Source organism: Cydia fagiglandana, chromosome 14 (genome assembly GCF_963556715.1).
Source record: "Cydia fagiglandana chromosome 14, ilCydFagi1.1, whole genome shotgun sequence".
In the NCBI taxonomy this organism is placed as follows: Eukaryota; Metazoa; Arthropoda; class Insecta; order Lepidoptera; family Tortricidae; genus Cydia; species Cydia fagiglandana.
In genome coordinates this window covers 15,876,454-15,894,797 of record NC_085945.1, presented here as the reverse complement: position 1 = coordinate 15,894,797, position 18,344 = coordinate 15,876,454, and the positions used below count along the sequence as shown (strand labels likewise).

General features: G+C 38.9%; 1 protein-coding gene and 1 long non-coding RNA gene across 3 annotated transcripts; one reads left to right on the top strand and one right to left on the bottom strand.

The window, feature by feature from the left end:
* Window positions 1–148: 148 nt before the first annotated feature.
* LOC134670816 (tetratricopeptide repeat protein 5-like) lies at window positions 149–11,501 on the bottom strand. The gene is made up of 9 exons (XM_063528639.1): window positions 11,299–11,501; window positions 10,881–11,013; window positions 10,505–10,725; window positions 9,514–9,810; window positions 8,313–8,498; window positions 7,188–7,363; window positions 6,131–6,275; window positions 3,798–4,835; window positions 149–2,425 (listed from the first exon to the last, which is right to left on the bottom strand). Exons 1-8 carry the CDS (start codon window positions 11,365–11,367, stop codon window positions 4,716–4,718), a joined length of 1,347 nt encoding a protein of 448 aa, XP_063384709.1. The 5' UTR covers window positions 11,368–11,501; the 3' UTR covers window positions 149–2,425; window positions 3,798–4,715.
* A 101-nt stretch (window positions 11,502–11,602) lies between these two features.
* LOC134670554 (uncharacterized) lies at window positions 11,603–17,582 on the top strand. 2 transcript variants are annotated; one of them, XR_010099085.1, is made up of 3 exons: window positions 11,603–12,092; window positions 14,431–14,621; window positions 17,465–17,582. It is a non-coding gene; the product is annotated as an uncharacterized LOC134670554 (long non-coding RNA). The 2 variants fall into 2 exon arrangements; XR_010099086.1 differs by having other exon boundaries at window positions 16,840–17,483.
* Window positions 17,583–18,344: the final 762 nt, after the last annotated feature.

Sequence of the window (18,344 nt, the reverse complement as noted above, 5' to 3'; positions counted from 1 at the left end):
TAGGATTAGCCATCGGGCTCTGTTTGAAAGCTACGCACTATACATACATCTACCTTACTTCAAATCTACAGTTATGTTATAGCTTTGAGGAATAAATTGTCATATAATTTGTTTTTAAGTGTAAGCAGTATTGAAAAGTAAATAAACATTTTATTATTAATATTACATTTTATTTCCGTGAAATATAATTTAAGCTCAGAGTATTTTATTATGTATTATTATAGCTATTTGTTACGTTTTTTATCCCAGCTATCCCTTACAATACATTAATTATAAGCAATAACACCAATTTATATGAAAAATAAAGACTTATTAATTGTACAAGCAGCAACACTCCTAACTGTACAGTCAGCCAAGAATGTGGTAAACCCCTTTCTTGGCTGACTGTACATCGGTGGACCTTATTACAAAAGGCATAAGGTCCACCGATGTACAGTTAATATTGTGGGCGATGGATGTGTACAGCCGCCATCAGAAATATCGGAGCGGCCAAGGCTCACAACTATCTAAACACTCCTCTATAATCAACGCGTTAGAGTGCGTGTTCAGATGTTTTTGAAAACCTCTGCCGCTCCTATATATCTGATGGCGACTGTACTATTAGAGAAATGCCCATAGTTTGACAGCTGAAATATATAGCGCTGCACAGTGCCATATTTTGTCTTCACTGGATTGTCAAATTCAAGTTTTGGCAACCAGAGTTACCGCATAATTTACAACGCCATCTACATTCTACATCAGCTGTCAAATTCGAGACACGAATTGGTCTTTGATTTTACACATCTTATACATCAAAAGTTTTCATATAATCTCGGCTATTAGTGTTAGTTCAGCTTATACCTATGACACCTATGTACAGTCAGATGACGCCACATGCATAGAAATTTGTTTGCAAGGGGGGTCAACTCTCTCTGCAGCTGACTGTACATTGACTCCTATGATCATATTTAGCACATTTTTATTATGATTACAACCTAAAATTCATACTCACACGCAAAAATTATGCCATAAAATCGGATAAAAATTTGCTGTTCCACAGGAAGTAAACGTATGAGACACCAGACTTTTTTATGTTCTCGGGGTTGGCCCCAAAGTAAAAGTTATTCAGTATGACCTACATAAGCTACTTACAAATTCAGAGTAAATATGGTCAAACCTTGCATTTAGTAACTGGAGACGTCATGACTGTCATTTTCTGTACGAAACAGTCTGCCGATTTTTGCGGGGGAGGGGACGTCAAATGTATTGCCATTTTTACATGATTTCTACGTAACGTACAAATAGCCATGTCATGCAGTAAATACAAAAGAGGTTTTCGGCAGAGGGGTAAGCTCTTAAAGGCGACTCCAGTTATTAAATACTCTAAGGGTCTAAGGGTCAAACATAACAAAATCACTTTGTAAAAGGTATCAACATATATCATAACTTTATAGCACATCAGTATTGCACTTCTTCGTTCAAATATGTGACGCCCCACGGGTAAAGGTACCTTATCGCGGTTGGCGCTTACGCTATTATTAGTGCCACTCCAATATTATTGCGGCGCTATGCGACGTAAGCGCCAGCCGCCATACGCCATTTTGCCGTGGAACGTCACATATATATTTTATACACACCTTTTTAATACCTAGTAAAATATATACAGGTACCTAAATAGGTACCTAGTTACAGATTATTTAACACAATGATGCATAAAATGAAAATACTGGTAAAACTGACAAATCATATTTAAATCTTCTACATTAGATACCAACACGAATTATATATCTAAAAAATATTGAATTAAAATGTTCGAAGTTGTACTTTCACATAATTTAAGGATAGAATAAAAATAGCAATCAAAGCGATATAAAAATATAAAATATGTCATATCGCACTTACTTTCAAGTACTATGACCACAATAATATAATATACACACACGATTTTTTTACATTCATATTTAAAAAGACTTTTTTCTTGGGAAATATGCCAACCCGTTCTCTATTTTTTTACAATTTCCAATTGTCAATTTGAAAATTGTATGTACGGCGATTTTACGATTGATCTGTATAGATTTGAAACGTCGAATGAGACAAACATATTACAGTAGTGGGGCATATCCAACTGTACAATTGGTACATATTAGTATTCATGATTCCAGAATATTTCGCAACCATACAGTTAGAGTTACACCAAGAAAAGTCCGCAGAGATTTTGACAGTACACGCAGTGCCAGAAAAAAAAGCAGAAAAAAAACAGTGCAAAAAAAAAAGTCAGCAGAGAAAAAAGCAGTGGTGGCCGAGTGGATATGACGCCTGACTTTCAATCCGGAGGTGGCGGGTTCAAATCCTGGCTCGTACCAATGAGTTTTTCGGAACTTATGTACGAAATATCATTTGATATTTACCACTAGCTTTTCGGTGAAGGAAAACATCGTGAGGAAACCTGCATTAGGCCAAGAAATAAGAAGTTATAGAGGGAAATGCTAGGAACACAATTTTTGACTCCGTAACTTTGTTTGGACTAGTTAGGAGATGAACATATCAAAAGTCCCCGGCCGTAGCCCCGGTGCTGGGGGGGAGAGGGGGAAAGAAGGTCTCATTTTTCGGTTTTTCACTAATATCTTGGAAACTTTGCGTCTTAGCGACATGACTACTGAGACAAACTAAAAGCTGATAAAATTTGTTACAAGTTTTATTCAGTCAAGTTTTTCGATATCTTGAATAGTTTTTGAGATATCCGCTCTTGAAAGTTTATTTAGGGCTTTCAATTTTATCTTGATATCTACATTAGTGCAGCTGCTAGGCCGAGTTTGGTATCATTTTCGTATAAATCGGGGGTGCTGAATTCATTTTTGGTATTACATTGACACCATTCCTAAGAAAAAACATATAAACTTTAAACAAATACCTTTTTTTTAAATTCCTCTTCACGCTTAAACCGCTCAACCGATTTAATTGAAATTTGGTATACAGATATTTCGAGTCCCAAGACAGGACATAAGATACTTTTTATCTCAATAATCATCCTTTAAAGTTGTGAAGTGGAGTATGGGGGGAATTCAACTTCGTCGACGAAACTGAATTCCTGAGGTTAATACTGCTTAAGGTAAGGTTTGAAGTCATGTTTGGTATCATTTTCATCTAAATCACAGATGTATACCATCCTAAATTTCACCTAAACCGGTTCAGCGGTTATTGACTCCTCATACAAACTTCCACCCCACTTTTCACATCCTCAAAAGATGCTTTTGGTTATAAAAACCATCCTATGTCCTGTGTCGAGACTGAAACTATTTCTATACAAAATTTCAACGAAATTGGTTCAGCGGTTTCAGCGAGAAGAGGGATTTTTAAAAACATATTTTTTTTAATTTTGGTTTTACTTCGAAATAGTGTCAATGTGATACCATAAATGAATTCAGCACCCCCGATTTATACGAAAATGATACCAAACATGGCCTAACAGCATCACTGATGTAGATATCAAGATAAAATTAAAATCCCTAAATAAACTTTCAAGAGCGGGTATCTCAAAAACTATTCAAGATATCGAAAAACTTGACTAGATAAAACTTGTAACTAATTTTATGAGCTTTCGCTTAGTAGTCATGTCGCTAAGATGCAAAGTTTCCAAGATATCAATGAAAAACCGAAAAATTCGACCTTCTTACCCCCCTCTTCCCCGCAGCACCGGGGCTACAGCCGGGGACTTTTGATATGTTCACCTCCTAACTAGTCCAAACAAAGTTACGGAGTCAAAAATTGTGTTCCTAGCATTTCCCTCTACAACGTTTTTTGAGCATTCATTTACTGACCTACATACATCTGCGAAGAAATTCAAAGGTGTCTGTGAAGTCCCCAATCCGCATTGGGCTAGCGTGGGGACTATATAGCCCAAGCCCTCTCGCGCATGAGAGCAGGCCTGTGCTCAGCAGTGGGACGTATATAGGCTGAAATGATGATGATGATGACGCAGTGCCAGTGTTATTTATACGTCATAATTTGCGTGTGCTGTCGAAATCTCTGCAGACTTTTCTTGGTTTAACTTTACATTTTGCAGGATAGATAGTAGAAAATAAACAATATAAGGGGACGTCCATTAATTACGTGCGGAGTGTTTGAGATTTGAAGCCCTCGCGTAATGGATGGACACCGCCTAATCGACGACCAACAAGTAAATGCAGGTATCGTCGATCAATATTAAACCTTACTGTGAAGAAATAAGATCTCACTATAGTTAGTAAAAACAGCAACACTCTTAACTGTCCATGGGTGGACCTTATGCCTTTTGTAATAAGGTTTACGAACTGTCAGGCTTGTGCACAAATCACGCGAGGATCGATAGGGGGTGGGGGGTCACGAAAAAAATCACGATAGATCAAGACGTGGGGGGTGGGGGGTATAAGGAAACCTCACGTGCATTTTTCTACAGTGAACGAAACTAAGAAAAAAAAACCTACCATATGAGTAGGTAGATACTTTTTCTCGGTTTCGTTAAACATAAATCTTCACTCTGCACTTCAAAATAGCGAGTCTATTTAACGAAAATAGAAAAATAAACAAGATTTTCTATATAAAATACTATTTATCTTAAAATTAGGTCGATGAAAAAAAATACACCTGAGGTTGTGTGGGAGGAGGGGAGGTAGCCAAAAACCTACCTAAAAAGTAGCCTCGCGTGATTTGTGCACAGCTCCTTAACATTGTGGGCGGTGGTACCTGAGTTGGGTTCGTCAGTGCACCTCGTACGTGCTGGTGACCTTCGTGGACGCGAACTGGTCGAGCCCGACGCGCTTGCCGTTCACGCGGAGGAGCGTCGGGTTGTTCACGCGGATGGACTTGAAATCGTACTTCTGAAAGGAAAAAAAAAGTGACAATCCATATCGAAAGGGACCATATGGATTGTCACATTTATTATACCGGGTGTGGCCCGGTTTACACGAGCAAATAATTAAAACATAGATTGTACTCCTCAAACGGTGACACTTTTGTTCAACAACTTCAAAAAATTATGAAGTATTTAGACTCGTTATTTTTCATACAAAATAAATGTTATCTTCAATGGACGCCATCTTCACGCCATATCATTGTGATTGACGTTGCTTGTCACGACGTAAACATAACAAAATTCGCAATACATTGCGTCTTAGAATAAACTTTAAAGTGAACTTATTAAAAATCAAACCACAAGTTATTTTTAAAAGTCGCTGAACAAATGTTGGTCAGTATGAGGAGTGCAGCCTACAGTTAAATTTTTTGCTCATATTACAGGCCACACCCGGTATGTAGGAGGCTGTCAAACAGTAAATGGCAATGAGGCCGCAGAGGCCGATTGTTGTGATGAAACAAAGTGTTTTTAATTCCTTTTCATTCAAATTTATACTTTTTCTTTCTTTCGGTCTGTACAAAATATCAACACATGAAACCACACTAATCTGGGCCACTCCTGAGTTAGTCACTACCTCGGAGTTAACCGTTAACACAGGGTTAAATTGTGCTGGTAACTTCGGGCTTAACCGGTTAACCCCGAGTTAGTGGCTAAATCTAAGTTCTAGTAACCCGTCTGGGGTGGGTTAACTGATCAATCTTCAACCTTATCGTAACAATATAAGGTCTTAAATTGCCCGTTAAATATCCTATCTATCAATCTATCTATATAGCCTTTTATTTCTGATCCTCGGGTTCAAGTTTTTAAAATGATATCTACAAAATGTCCCGCAGTTCGGTGTGCCTCTTGGCATAGGCCTTCGCTAACCTTCTCCACTGTACTCTGTCTTCTGCAACTCTGGATCAGTAGGACCCCAACGCTAAGCGGATTTCATCTACCCATCTTGTTTTTGGATGTCTTTGTTTTCTACTACCGTCAGGCGTGGCTCACTCCGTGATTTCGTCGCTTTGCTACATATAGCTAAAAGTACATCCGTTCCACCCCAATTTTGGTGGCTACCCATAAGCCGCGCGTGGCGCTGTCGCCACCTAGCGGCCATATCTGAGCTGATCGTAACAGACGCGCTTTGTTACGAGAGTGAGTCTTCTGTACCTAGTACTATTATTTATTCAGTGGTTCTAGTAACCCGTCTGGGGTGGGTTAACTGATCAATCTTCAACCTTATCGTAACAATATAAGGTTAGGTTATATCGTACTTACAGCTAACGGTCCTTCCAGTTTGTGCGTAGTTAGTTTAGGTTCGGGTATGGCCACGGAGTCCCCGATGATGGCTCCCCGTCCGTCCGCCCAGTTGTACACCGTGACGAGGACGCACTCCATCGAGGCGTCCACTATGGCGAATGTGCTGCGAAATTGACACTTATTGTTAACTTTACAAGGTTCATATTTTAACACTGCTAAGCTAAACTGAAATAGATGTTAGTGAATAGAATCAGGCGTTACTTTGGGGAAATCCATATTAATTTAAACCAAAATATTACTTTGGTAATCCGCGTAAAAGATAACGTGCTAGTCAATCAGTGCTAACCCGTTATACTTACTTGCGAGTAAGAAGCAGTGGTGGCCGAGTGGATATGACGCCCGACTTTCAATCCGGAGGTCGCGGGTTCAAATCCCGGCTCGTACGAATGAGTTTTTCGGAACTTATGTACGAAATATCATTTGATATTTACCACTAGTTTTCGGTGAAGGAAAACATCGTGAGGAAACCTGCATACATCTGCGAAGAAATTCAAAGGTTAGCATTAGCATTAGGCTAGCGTGGGGACTATAGCTCAAGCCCTCTCGCGCATCAGAGGAGGCCTGTGCTCAGCATTGGGACGTATATAGGCTGAAATGATGATGATGATGAGATGTTATATAAAGAAAAAGTAACAAAGGCCTCCAGTGCTCAGGACTGGAATCGAACCAACGTCTCGTCTTACTACCGCTGTAGATTTAACTGAATTTGAACTAAAATGACAGTAGATTGGACAGTCAAACTGTTATTCTGGTATCTAGGACATAACATAAAAACACAGTTTGGACAGCTAGATACAATAATGACCCTGGAACTTGCAATTTAAGGTGCAAAATTTAAAACAGAGCGCACACAATAAAGTGTCACTAAATGGTCGTTTAGCGATAAGGTAATTTTGATAGTAACCCACTCCAAATACTGATTTAAAACAAGAATTGTATCTGTGCTACCATAATCGAGGAAAGATACATAGAACAATAACGAATCAATGAAAGATAACAAACTAAGTAAACTTACAACGGCACAGCGTTCTCATTATGTATAGAGCCCACAACTTTGCCCAGCACAACTTTGCCCGCGTTCTTGCCGTCGGCCAGCTGGTCGAAAGTGGCGTGGCTGAAGGCGGGCTCGCGCTTGCCGCTGTTGTCTATGGTCGCCGTCGCGTACACTCCCAGCATCTTCTTGTCTATGGACTGGGGAAAAATAATTTAGTCATTAAAGGTTTGAGCACAGAATAAATAATAGTACTAACGTACAAAAAGGAAACTTCCAACAAAACCGAAGTTTGACAGCGGTTCAGGGTCGAATCATGCTATCCCTTTCTAATATATGACACTATCCCTTTCGGCTTTTTAGGGTTGTCAAAATTCAAGTGATTATCTTTTCTGTGGTCGTGCACGCAAAAGGAAGTCAAGTGGTGCCAACCCTAATAATTGCTCGGAGCAATGCTGAGCCGAGCGGAGCCGAGTTTGACCGAAGTCAGGAGTTTCGCACCCCTGGTTTGAGTGATGATTTAAATTTTAAAATACCTGAATCAAATAATCTCTCCGATAGGAAATAAATCCATTGAAATCTTGAAATCAATAGTATAATTTTATTCGAATTCTTCAAAGAAGGCATGGCGCGTTTGTTTATTCTAAGAAGTACCAACAGCTACAAAAACATTATGCAGATTTAGGTAACAATACAAAGCCAATTACAGGTATTCACAGATAGAAATGAAATAAACAATGTATATGGAACTTTATAGTTTAAGTATAAGACGTTAACATTAAAATTACTTACGTTAAAAGGGCATTCATTTAAATGGGTGGTGGTGACCATACACGGAATGCGCTGTGTTGGTGAATGAAATGACTACAATTATGCTCAGTATTTGACAGTTTTGTAGGTATATGTGTCATCATCATCATCTCAACCATAAGACGTCCACTGCTGAATATAGGCCGCCCCCTTGGACCTCCATTCGTACCGGTTGGAAGCGACCTGCATCCAGCGTCCTCCGGCGACCTTAACAAGGTCGTCTGTCCATCTTGTGGGTGGACGTCCTACGCTGCACTTGCTAGTCCGTGGTCTCTAGGTATATATGTCCAGGTATATGTGTGCAACAACAAAATTAATTTTGGTTTTATCTATACATACCTGAACCATCTGTTGCAGCCGTTTAGTCTTTATCCTGCCTCTCGTTCTAGCCAGGTCGTCAGCGGCCGTTAGGTACTGCTTCAGTCTAGCTAGTTCTTGCCGAGGCAGCTCCCAAGGCGGATCCAGGCGGCACGCGTAGTCGAAATCTGATAACGCTTCTGCGTAGCATTCTTCGAATTTTAATGCCTGCAAAAAATGGTTAGGCTCGTTAAATAAAGTGTTTATATAAGTTATAAAATTTTCTAGTGACACAAATTTCATTACACAACATTCAAATACTAACCCCCTTTATTCATAAATGCGCTACAAATCTCGATAAGCTAATAATCGTGTCTTTATCTGTCATTTTGACTAATGTATTTGTAAAAAAGAGATGAAACATAACTAAATCAGGTCTGTTAAAGTTAAATGAATAAGGGGGGTAAGTGTTTTATTTGGCTTTTACACCATTAGTAATGTATAGATGGTCAAGCAAATCTTGTCAGTAGAAAAAGGCGCGAAATTCAAATTTTCTATGGGATGATATCCTTCCACGCCAAAATGTTTAATTTGCCGCCTTTTTCTGCTGACAAGATCTGCTTGACCCAGTATAATAATCCTTTATTTCAAACAGTAACTTTCATTTTTCTAGAGTTCTTGTGCATTTTTAGGGTTCCGTACCCAAAGGGTAAAACGGGACCCTATTACTAAGACTTCGCTGTCCGTCCGTCCGTCCGTCCGTCTGTCACCAGGCTGTATCTCACGAACCGTGATAGCTAGACAGTTGAAATTTTCACAGATGATGTATTTCTGTTGCCGCTATAACAACAAATACTAAAAACAGAATAAAATAAAGATTTAAATGGGGGTCCCATACAACAAACGTGATTTTTGACCAAAGTTAAGCAACGTCGGGAGGGGTCAGTACTTGGATGGGTGACCGTTTTTTTTTTGCTTTTTTGTTTTTTTTTTGCATTGTGGTACGGAACCCTTCGTGCGCGAGTCCGACTCGCACTTGCCCGGTTTTTTTCCCCTGTCTGTGTGCCACTTATTGGCAAAAGGCCTTTAGTAATTAATCATTAATTACTGTTTATTTTAATCATTCTAATTAAGAATAACCCTCTGTTTTCGCCGCGCACAAGGCGATGGGCTCTTGAAAATCAAAACTGTATAAAAGGTAAGGTAAGGTATAAAGATATTTTAAACATGGATGAATACTTACAATTCCCTTATTATAATACAAATCCGGCTGCCCCTTAGCCACCGGGTCGCTCAACGCCTGCTTATAAGCGCTCATACACAGCTTCAGCTTCGCCGGATCTTGCGCCCCGAGGAAAAATTGACACAAATAAGCGTTTCCTAGCACTGTCCAAGACACTCCGTCTTTAGTGTTGAGGGATACGGCTTCTCTGGCGAGCTCTACACTCCGGGCGATGGTGGAGGCGGTGTCTTCGCGCTTGTCTCCGGTTTCCTGGCGGAGGATTATGGAGAGACAGCGGAGGGAGAGGCGGTTGCGTTCCTAGAAAGTTAGGTTAGCCCTAGTAACTCTAGTTAAGATAAGAGCGGCATGTGGTTGGCATATAATCAGACATTGGGGGTTAGGGCAGGCGTGGCTCACTCCGCGATTTCGTCGCTTTGCTACAGGTGGCTAAAAGTACATCCGTTCGACCCCAATTTTGGGGTTTGCCATAAGCCGTGCGTGGCGCTGTCGCCACCTAGCGGCCATATCTGTGCTGATCGTGACAGACGCGTTTTGTTAGAGAGTGAGTCTTCTGTACCTAGTACTATTATTTATTCTGCGGCTAGGGGCAAATTTTAATGACAAGTAGGGAGTTTCTGTATTAATCAGGTTAATTATTAATGCATTTCCCATATCATAGAGATAGCTTTAAGTTCCTTTTTACGTAGAATTCCAAAAGGTTATATTTTTTTTTTACTTATAATTATTTATTAGAACAGAGATTAAAGTAATGATTATAAGTCTAAACCTAAATTAGCCTGAGACATTTTACCCAGGACACTGATCGCGTTCCCCCTCTGCGCAGTTAGGCTGACCTTTTGCGAAAAAAATGCGCTTGCTCGTAGGTCACCAAACACCATAGCTTTAAGTATTTTTGTCCGAATCTCATGTCCGATCATACATAAACCACATAATTAACCAATACATTAACCAGGTTAAGTTGTACAGGTACGTAAATCAAATTCTCACTAACATGTTTCAAAGCTCCCTCAAAACTAGCCTTTGCCTCTTTCACATTCATGTTCTTCCAATAACACTCTCCCAGCTCGTTCCACGCGTCCACCATCTGCGGACTCAGCTTCACCGCTTTACTGAGGCACTGGGTCGCTCGGGCGTCGTAGCCAGTGCTGATGTTGTAGCACCGGCCCTTCATGTACAAGAATCTGGCACGGAGGGAGAACGGGATTTGGCTGTCTGGAAGAGATTTAAAACATAATGATGAATCAAGTTCAAGTTCATATTTAAGAAAGTCATTGCTGTTTTACATTCAAATAGCAAGATGACAGTTCATTTTTATATGGAGTAGCTGTCTTTTTATATATTTACACATAAGTTTAAAAATTGCTTACCATCTATGCTTTCAAATTTTTCAATTAGGATTTCTTTTTTCTCATCAACAAGCTTATTCTTGTCAGGAGCCAATCCAATTGGGTTGTTCTCAAAAAATAAATCTCGGTAATCAAATAGTTTTTTGAGTTCTTCCTGTAATAAATAATATTCAGTAATATAATATTTTCTTGGAAACTAATTTGGTTACAAGCATTTCTTTTATAAGGTTGAAGGCAATAGAGTTTAAAGATGCAAATGATTTTAGAACTTAATAATGTGTGTGTAAAACACCTACACACTTCTCCAAGTAGTTTTACCATTCAAAGTATGAGTCACGTTAAGTTGAACTTATTCACTCATGAATTAGTTAAGACAATACTTTATTAATTTACATTATTTACAAGAATAACATATACATTATTTTTCTAGTTTACTTACCGCAAGTCCGTCTAAAACTTCAGTGAAATTTTGCAAAATATCCGGATCTTCCTCTGTATCTACGGACATGGCCGATGATTTCAAGTAACTTGAAGTAACTAGTATACTAAGGTAATCTATTTCAGTTACAATATACTAGCGCTTCTATGAACTTTATTTCAATAAATCCAAATCCACATTTTCATTCACAACAATAAAAAATATTGTACACATGCAGTAGACAACTTATTTTGACATTTTTTTTTTGGGAGCCACTAATGTACGACCAAATAATGCTCAACCCAAGAATGTACAGCCCAATAATAGGCGTCCATGGTGGACGCGTATTATTGGGCTGTACATTCCTGGGTTGAGCATTCTCGGGCCGCGCAATATTGGTCCGGGGCGATAATACGAAGCCACTCTTTTCACAGGGCAATAATGTACGACCCCATAATTCGCGTCCAATAATTTGAGTCCCTTGGCTTTCAATTATTGGGCTGCGCATTATTGGTACAGGTCGAGAAAGCCCGACCCAATAATGTACGACCCAATAATAGGAAGCCAAAAACCAGAGAGATTCTTTTTTTTAAGGGAGCTGTCAAAATTAGTAGGGACGTTCTGACATTAGCTCTTGACAATTTAAAAATAATCGGTTTTTTCTAGTGCCATCTTTCAGTGACATTGACAGTATTGTATTGACACTTGTTGGTTTACAAATACAATAAAATGAATTCTAATAAAAGAAACAGTAGACTCAGTAGAGGTACGAGGTACTGAAAAAATATTAATTAATGGAGAAGCCGAAGTTGGAGGTAAGTGCCGCAATTCAACAACTTAAGCTAAAAAAATCTTCGTGTCCGCATGGTATTCCCTCGTGCGTATGGACTGTACAGCATGGTGCTGGCGGAGCCGCTATGGCACATATTTAACCTCTGTCTCGAGCTAGAAGTATTCCCAGAAATTTGGAAAATTACTTGAGTGATGACCAGTATTGAAAGGTGGATCAGGAGATAAGGCAAGAGGGTTTCGACTTTCGACCGACACAAAGTTTGTACCCCACACTTAATTTTTTTAGACTGCATGAGAGACAGACAGCAGTAAGTATGTAGATTATGAAGGGCACAGATTGAAACCAGCAGTGACATGGCAGTTTGTTCAAAAGAATATCTTGGTTATATTTGACAACCAGTCTGGCCTAGTGGGTGCCTAGCCTAGTGACCCTGCCGGTGAAGCTGATGGTTCTGGGTTCAAATCCTGGTTAGGGAATTTATTTGTTTGATGAGACAGATATTTGTATATTGAATAATTATATTGTTGTCTGGGTGCCCACAACACAAGCCTTCTTGAGCTTACCGTGGGACTTGGTCAATTTGTGTAAAAATGTCCCAATATATTTATTTATATTGAGATTGACTGAGAAAACAAGGTGTATGCTACAAGGTGGAGGTTTCTGCAAAACATATTGGTGAGTCCATTAAGACAGCTGTTTATCAGAAAAACTGAGACTGGGTCACTGATCAATGGGTCAAACACCATCAAAAACTACTACTTAAGAGCAAAAAAATTGTGTTTATGGGGTGGCCCCAGCTCCTCCATGACACCTAGCAGTGTCTTCAGGTCGCTAACTGCCTCCTTCAATGTGCATGGAGTCCCTAGGTATTGGTTCCTGTATACTTCTACCTTCTACCTACAGTGTAGGAGAATATGCTTTACTGTTTCTTCTTCTTCCATGCACACTCTGCACATGGGGCTGTCTGTTTTACCCATATTATGTAGGTGTTTGATTAGTGCAGCGGTCGGCAACAAGCGGCCCGCGAACCTCTCACTTGCACCCCGCGTGCCTCCTAGGCTATTTTGTATGTAATATTGACAAACAACAATGTCTGATAAAGTCATAAATATTAACAAAGTGCGGCCCGCATCAACTTCGGTAACTACTATTTGGTCCTTGGCTGCTAAAAGGTTGCCGACCGCTGGATTAGTCTGTTATGACCTGTGATTAATCCTACTATTTTGCGTAGTTGGTGTGAAATGAAATGAAATGAATGAAATGAAATGAAATGAAAAATTTATTGATAACAATTTGTTACATGTCTTTTTTTCCATATAAGTACTAGTATTGGTCTAGTATTCTACGTGCATATACCTGTAAACATAATCCAAATTATATAAATAAAATTAATCGTTAAAATTTGCAATATATCGAAATTATTATTAACAATGAGAATGTAATTTATATCGGTACTATACAAATGTCACGCCTGTATTAATTATTAAATTACTAGTGGAATTTTAAAATACTCACTGTAATCGTAAAACGTGTCTGGGTGTTTTTAGTAATATTTTGGTGTAAGCTTGTAGTTTTGTTCTTTGGTCTGCCTACAGGTGTTAATTTTAGTCCAGTACTTATTGTGACACTCTTGGCAGCAGTCCGTCACAAATGAACTACGAGCGGTCGGGTTGAGCTGGAGCGAGGCCAGAGTGGTCGCTGAAGATAGGAAGGCGTGGCGCGAGCTTGTGAAGGCCCTTTGCACCTCTGGGGTGCCTTAGGACAACAACAACAACAACAACTTATTGTGAAGCTGGTTTCTGAACCTTTCCTGGCCAGTTCATCCGCTGCATCGTTTCCTCTTGATCCACTATGCCCCTTTATCCATTATACTGTTACTTTGTTGCCTTCTTTGCTCACTTCAGTGAGGCCTCGATGTCATTCAAGTATGAGTTCCGATGTAAGTTTGTAGCTACCTAGTGCTTGCAGTACTGATTTACTGTCTGACAGTATTAGTATATTTTCTTGTTTTACTTCTCGTCTTTTTATCGCTTTGCAAGCTTACATTATTCCTACACATTCAGCTTGGAATCCCGTATTGTGTTCCCAGTGTAACCCAGGGGTTTTGAGATGTATATGTTCAGGTCCTCCGAGAAGACACCACATCCGGTCCCTTCATTTGTTTTTGAGCCATCTGTGGATATTCTTAAATTTGTTTGGTATACTCCTTGTACAAAAAGAAACATAAAACATGAAAGAACACACATCATTAGTACAAAGGCGAACTTATCATGTAATTCATGTATGCGGCACCGCGATAATACATTCGGTAAAGACACACTGAAAGAAAACGAACTTAAAGATGTTCTTCTGTTCTGCAGGAAAACAAGAAGATTCGAGGAGAATGGTGTGGCACTTAATGTCGCCCCGGGACAGTAACCTAGCTGCAGCTCCAACTCTAGGGAATTGGGCTGAATGAACGCAACACGTGATCGACAGCCCACCTGCTTCCTGCCGAGCGTCCCTACACTACATCTACATGGATTCGCTTATTCTGCTCTACAAAACTTCTGTAAGTAGAGAATGCACAAGTGCAAGAGTTGAAGGATTGAAAGAGCTTGTCGTCTTACCTGACAGTCTTCCACACATTTACCTTAATTAATTTAAATGATTTTAATAATTATAGTCCTTTTTAGGGTTCCGTACCTCAAAAGGAAAAAACGGAACCCTTATAGGATCACTCGTGCGTCTGTCTGTCAGTCTGTCTGTCTGTCTGTCCGTCTGTCACAGCCGATTTTCTCCGGAACTACTGGACCAATCAAGTTGAAATTTGGTACACATATGTAAGTTTGTGACCCAAATATGGACATGTAACGTAAACAAATTAATTTTAAACATGGGGGCCACTTTTGGGGGGTAAATTAAATAATTAAAAAAAAATTTTTTCAAATTATATCATGTTACATATCAAATTAAAGAGCTTATTGAAAGGATCTCAAATATATTTTTTTTATAATTTTCGAATAAACAGTTTAGAAGTTATTCAAGAAAATAGGCAAAAAATGACCATTCCGCCCCCCCCCCCCCTTTATCTCCGAAACTACTAAGTCTAAAATTTTGAAAAAAATTCATAAAATAGGTCTATACCTATAGATGACAGGAAAACCTATTATAAACGTACAGTCAAGCGTGAGTCGGACTTAATTACAGTTTTAGATCCGACCCCTACGGATTTTTTAAAGAGATTTCAATCACATATTTAATTACACAAACGGGTCTACCGCGATATAATTTCATTGTTTTTACCTTTAATTCCGACGTTTCAGCTGAGTTGCACTAGCTGTGGTCACGGAAAGACTGACGTCCCAACAAACCCACAAACGCCAACCAAACGCGCGTCCAAACGCGGTAGACCCGTTTGTGTAATTAAATATATGTACAAAACGCGAGAGTTTAAAGTGTTAGATTTCACTCACGTTTCACATAAAAAATACATTGTTAACAGTGCCGGATTAACCAATAAGCAAAACAAGCACGTGCTTAGGGCACCACGTTCAGGGGGGAGCACCAAAATGCCAGGATTCGGGCCTGGTTCGGCCTAAAAGTAAAATTGCGTTTTTTATATCGAAACATTTTCGCGCTCGCTTCGCTCGCCTTTTCAATAACTTTCTAAGGTATGACAAAGGTGACATTCGGGTGACGACTGCAGCAACATTACTCTGTTGCAAAGTACTGTCAACTTAGTTAAGTTAAATATAGACCTGTTTAAAACAGCCAACGAAGTATTCCTAAGAAATACTAGGAACACTAACAGGCTGGTCATAAATAAAATGCAAAGAACTGCCACTTTTAAGAAAAATTGTTATGCTATGTGTGTCAATATATTTAATAAGTTACCCAACAACATAAGATAATTGCCCAATAGTAAATTTAAAAGAGCACTTTTTCAATGGCTGCTGTCTTCGACATTTTATTCTATTAATGAATACCTTGTAAATCAACAATCTAGTTTTTAAATTATGTTAATTGAAGTGGTTTTGTTTGAGATAGATACATGATATATTATTATTTCATAATTGACAGTGTATTTTTATTTCTATTGTTGTTGATAATTAATTTGTATTAAACTAGTTTAAGTAGGTTAAGTTAGGTATATATTACACTAAAATTTGCATGCTGCATAGTCAGTTAAGAAAGATGGGACTTAAAAATGTATAATTTTACAGAAACAACTTGTATATAACCTTTTTTATCGCAAATAAAATGATAAAAAATGATTAAAACTTCCGTGATAAAATGATGTGACTGATTTCCATACTAAAAGTAAAAATGTACAACTGTCTATCATATTGCGTTTTTATATCGAAAAATTTTCGCGCTCGCTTCGCTCGCGTTTCAATCACTTTCTTAGATATGATAAAGGTGACATTCGGGTGGCGACTGCAGCAGTATTAGGTACTCTGTTGCAACATTACTGCAACGGCACTGTCAATTTTCGTGATAAAATGATGTGACTGATTTCCATTCTCAGCTGTAATGCGGCATTGAACTTCTCTCAATTTACCAAAAAAAATCAATGTAATCTTGATGACCCTAGGGAGAGGGGGCACCATGGTCTAGAAATGCATCAGAATATCTTAATCCGGCACTGATTGTTAAAAATTGTGTAATATACGGAACCCTTGGAACGCGAGCCCGACTCGCACTTGGCCGGTTTTTTTTTCAGATTACCTCAATTACAGTATACTACAATACAATTCAAATACTCTTTATTGCACACCTCATTACAGAAAACAATACAAATAATACAGGAAGAAGAGATTAAACAACAGGCGGTCTTATCGCTAAAAAGCGATCTCTTCCAGACAACCTTACTACTTTTGAGGTTAGAACAACCCACGAAAACATTTAATGTAAAGTGTTGCCAAGACTAGTTGCATAAAGCTTTTACACTAAAAAAGTTATCAGATCCCGTAGTAGGTACCAAGACTTTTACTCTGTCATTCCTAACTTTATAAGCTCTAACAGTATAAAGCCAACATCTTGGTCAAACAGTACGGCTTGGCCGTTTCGTTGGTGTCATACTCATATGGACAATCCCGTAATGACACTTTCAGAATTTGAAAGACCTTTGTTGCTACTTTGTACAACAAGTCCACTGAGGGAGTGTTTGTAAAAACGACATATCAGTTTATATAAACTACGATAATACAAGGTCATATAAGCAGGCATAATTTTAAAACATTTAACATTTAGGTTTTCAGAAAAGTTACGTACCTATTTCTAGCGACATCTATGTATGTAGGGCCTATATAAAATAAGCCAGGAAAGTTATGAAAGTGAATTAAAGTTCATGTTGCACTGATAAAATCATTTTAAACAAATATTCTAAATATAATTATTCTCAAATTTCAGGAGCTGATACAAGCAGCCAGAATGAATCTCTGCTGAGTCGCCGGCGCCGGACGTGCGTCGCGCGCCTCGGGCGACTGACGTCTTCGTGTGAGTCGCCAATTGCAGGGGAAGATACGAATAGTTAGGTATAAAAGCTACTTTATTAGTCAACCTCGCCTCAGTACTGTTTGTATTGACTGAAATACAAGTAGCATATATGAGACGTTCGGACGTATCCGTGAAAATACGAAGGTAAAGGAAATTGCACTACATTTTTAGAACCTATTCACCTGTCAGTAAAATATTGAAAAGGAAAGTTCATGAGTTTTATTATTTTCTTTCCTCCAACAGCTTCACATGGAGCAAATGTAAACCTTTTATGTTAATAATATCAGTAATGTCAAGGTACAACGCTCTTTAGAGCATATTGCCATTCCTTTTACTCGAGTGGCCTGTGGGTTAACTATACGAAGCGAGCCCACGATGCATTAAAAGTGCAGTATAACAATGCATTCAGAATGCTGTTGGGCTTACCTCGTAGATGTAGTGCATCTGGCATGTTTTGCGAAGCTAGAAGTTTTCTGGCAATCATGCGCAAGAAAATAGTATCTCTGCTAGGTCGAGTTAGAAGCAGTCCCAAACATACATGTTCGAAAAGTAGAACTCCCTTAGTAGGCCAAGCAATAAGAAGTTATAGAGGGAAATGCTAGGAACACAATTTTTGACTACGTAACTTTGTTTGGACTAGTTAGGAGGTGAACATATCAAAAGTCCCCGGCTGTAGCCCCGGTGCTGGGGGGTAGACTAGTTATAGTCCAAACAAAGTTACGAAGTCAAAAACTGTGTTCCTAGCATTTCCCTCTACAACGTTTTTTGAGCATTCATTTCCTGACCTATAGAT

Excerpts from the sequence above, each read along its gene's own strand:
- LOC134670816 (XM_063528639.1), bottom strand. The coding sequence starts at position 11,367 with ATGTCCGTAGATACAGAGGAAGATCCGGATATTTTGCAAAATTTCACT. Across the intron at positions 9,811-10,504 it reads TTGAGGGAGCTTTGAAACAT|GAACGCAACCGCCTCTCCCT; the intron begins GTTAGTGAGAAT and ends CTAACTTTCTAG. Across the intron at positions 6,276-7,187 it reads AATGAGAACGCTGTGCCGTT|CACATTCGCCATAGTGGACG; the intron begins GTAAGTTTACTT and ends TCAATTTCGCAG.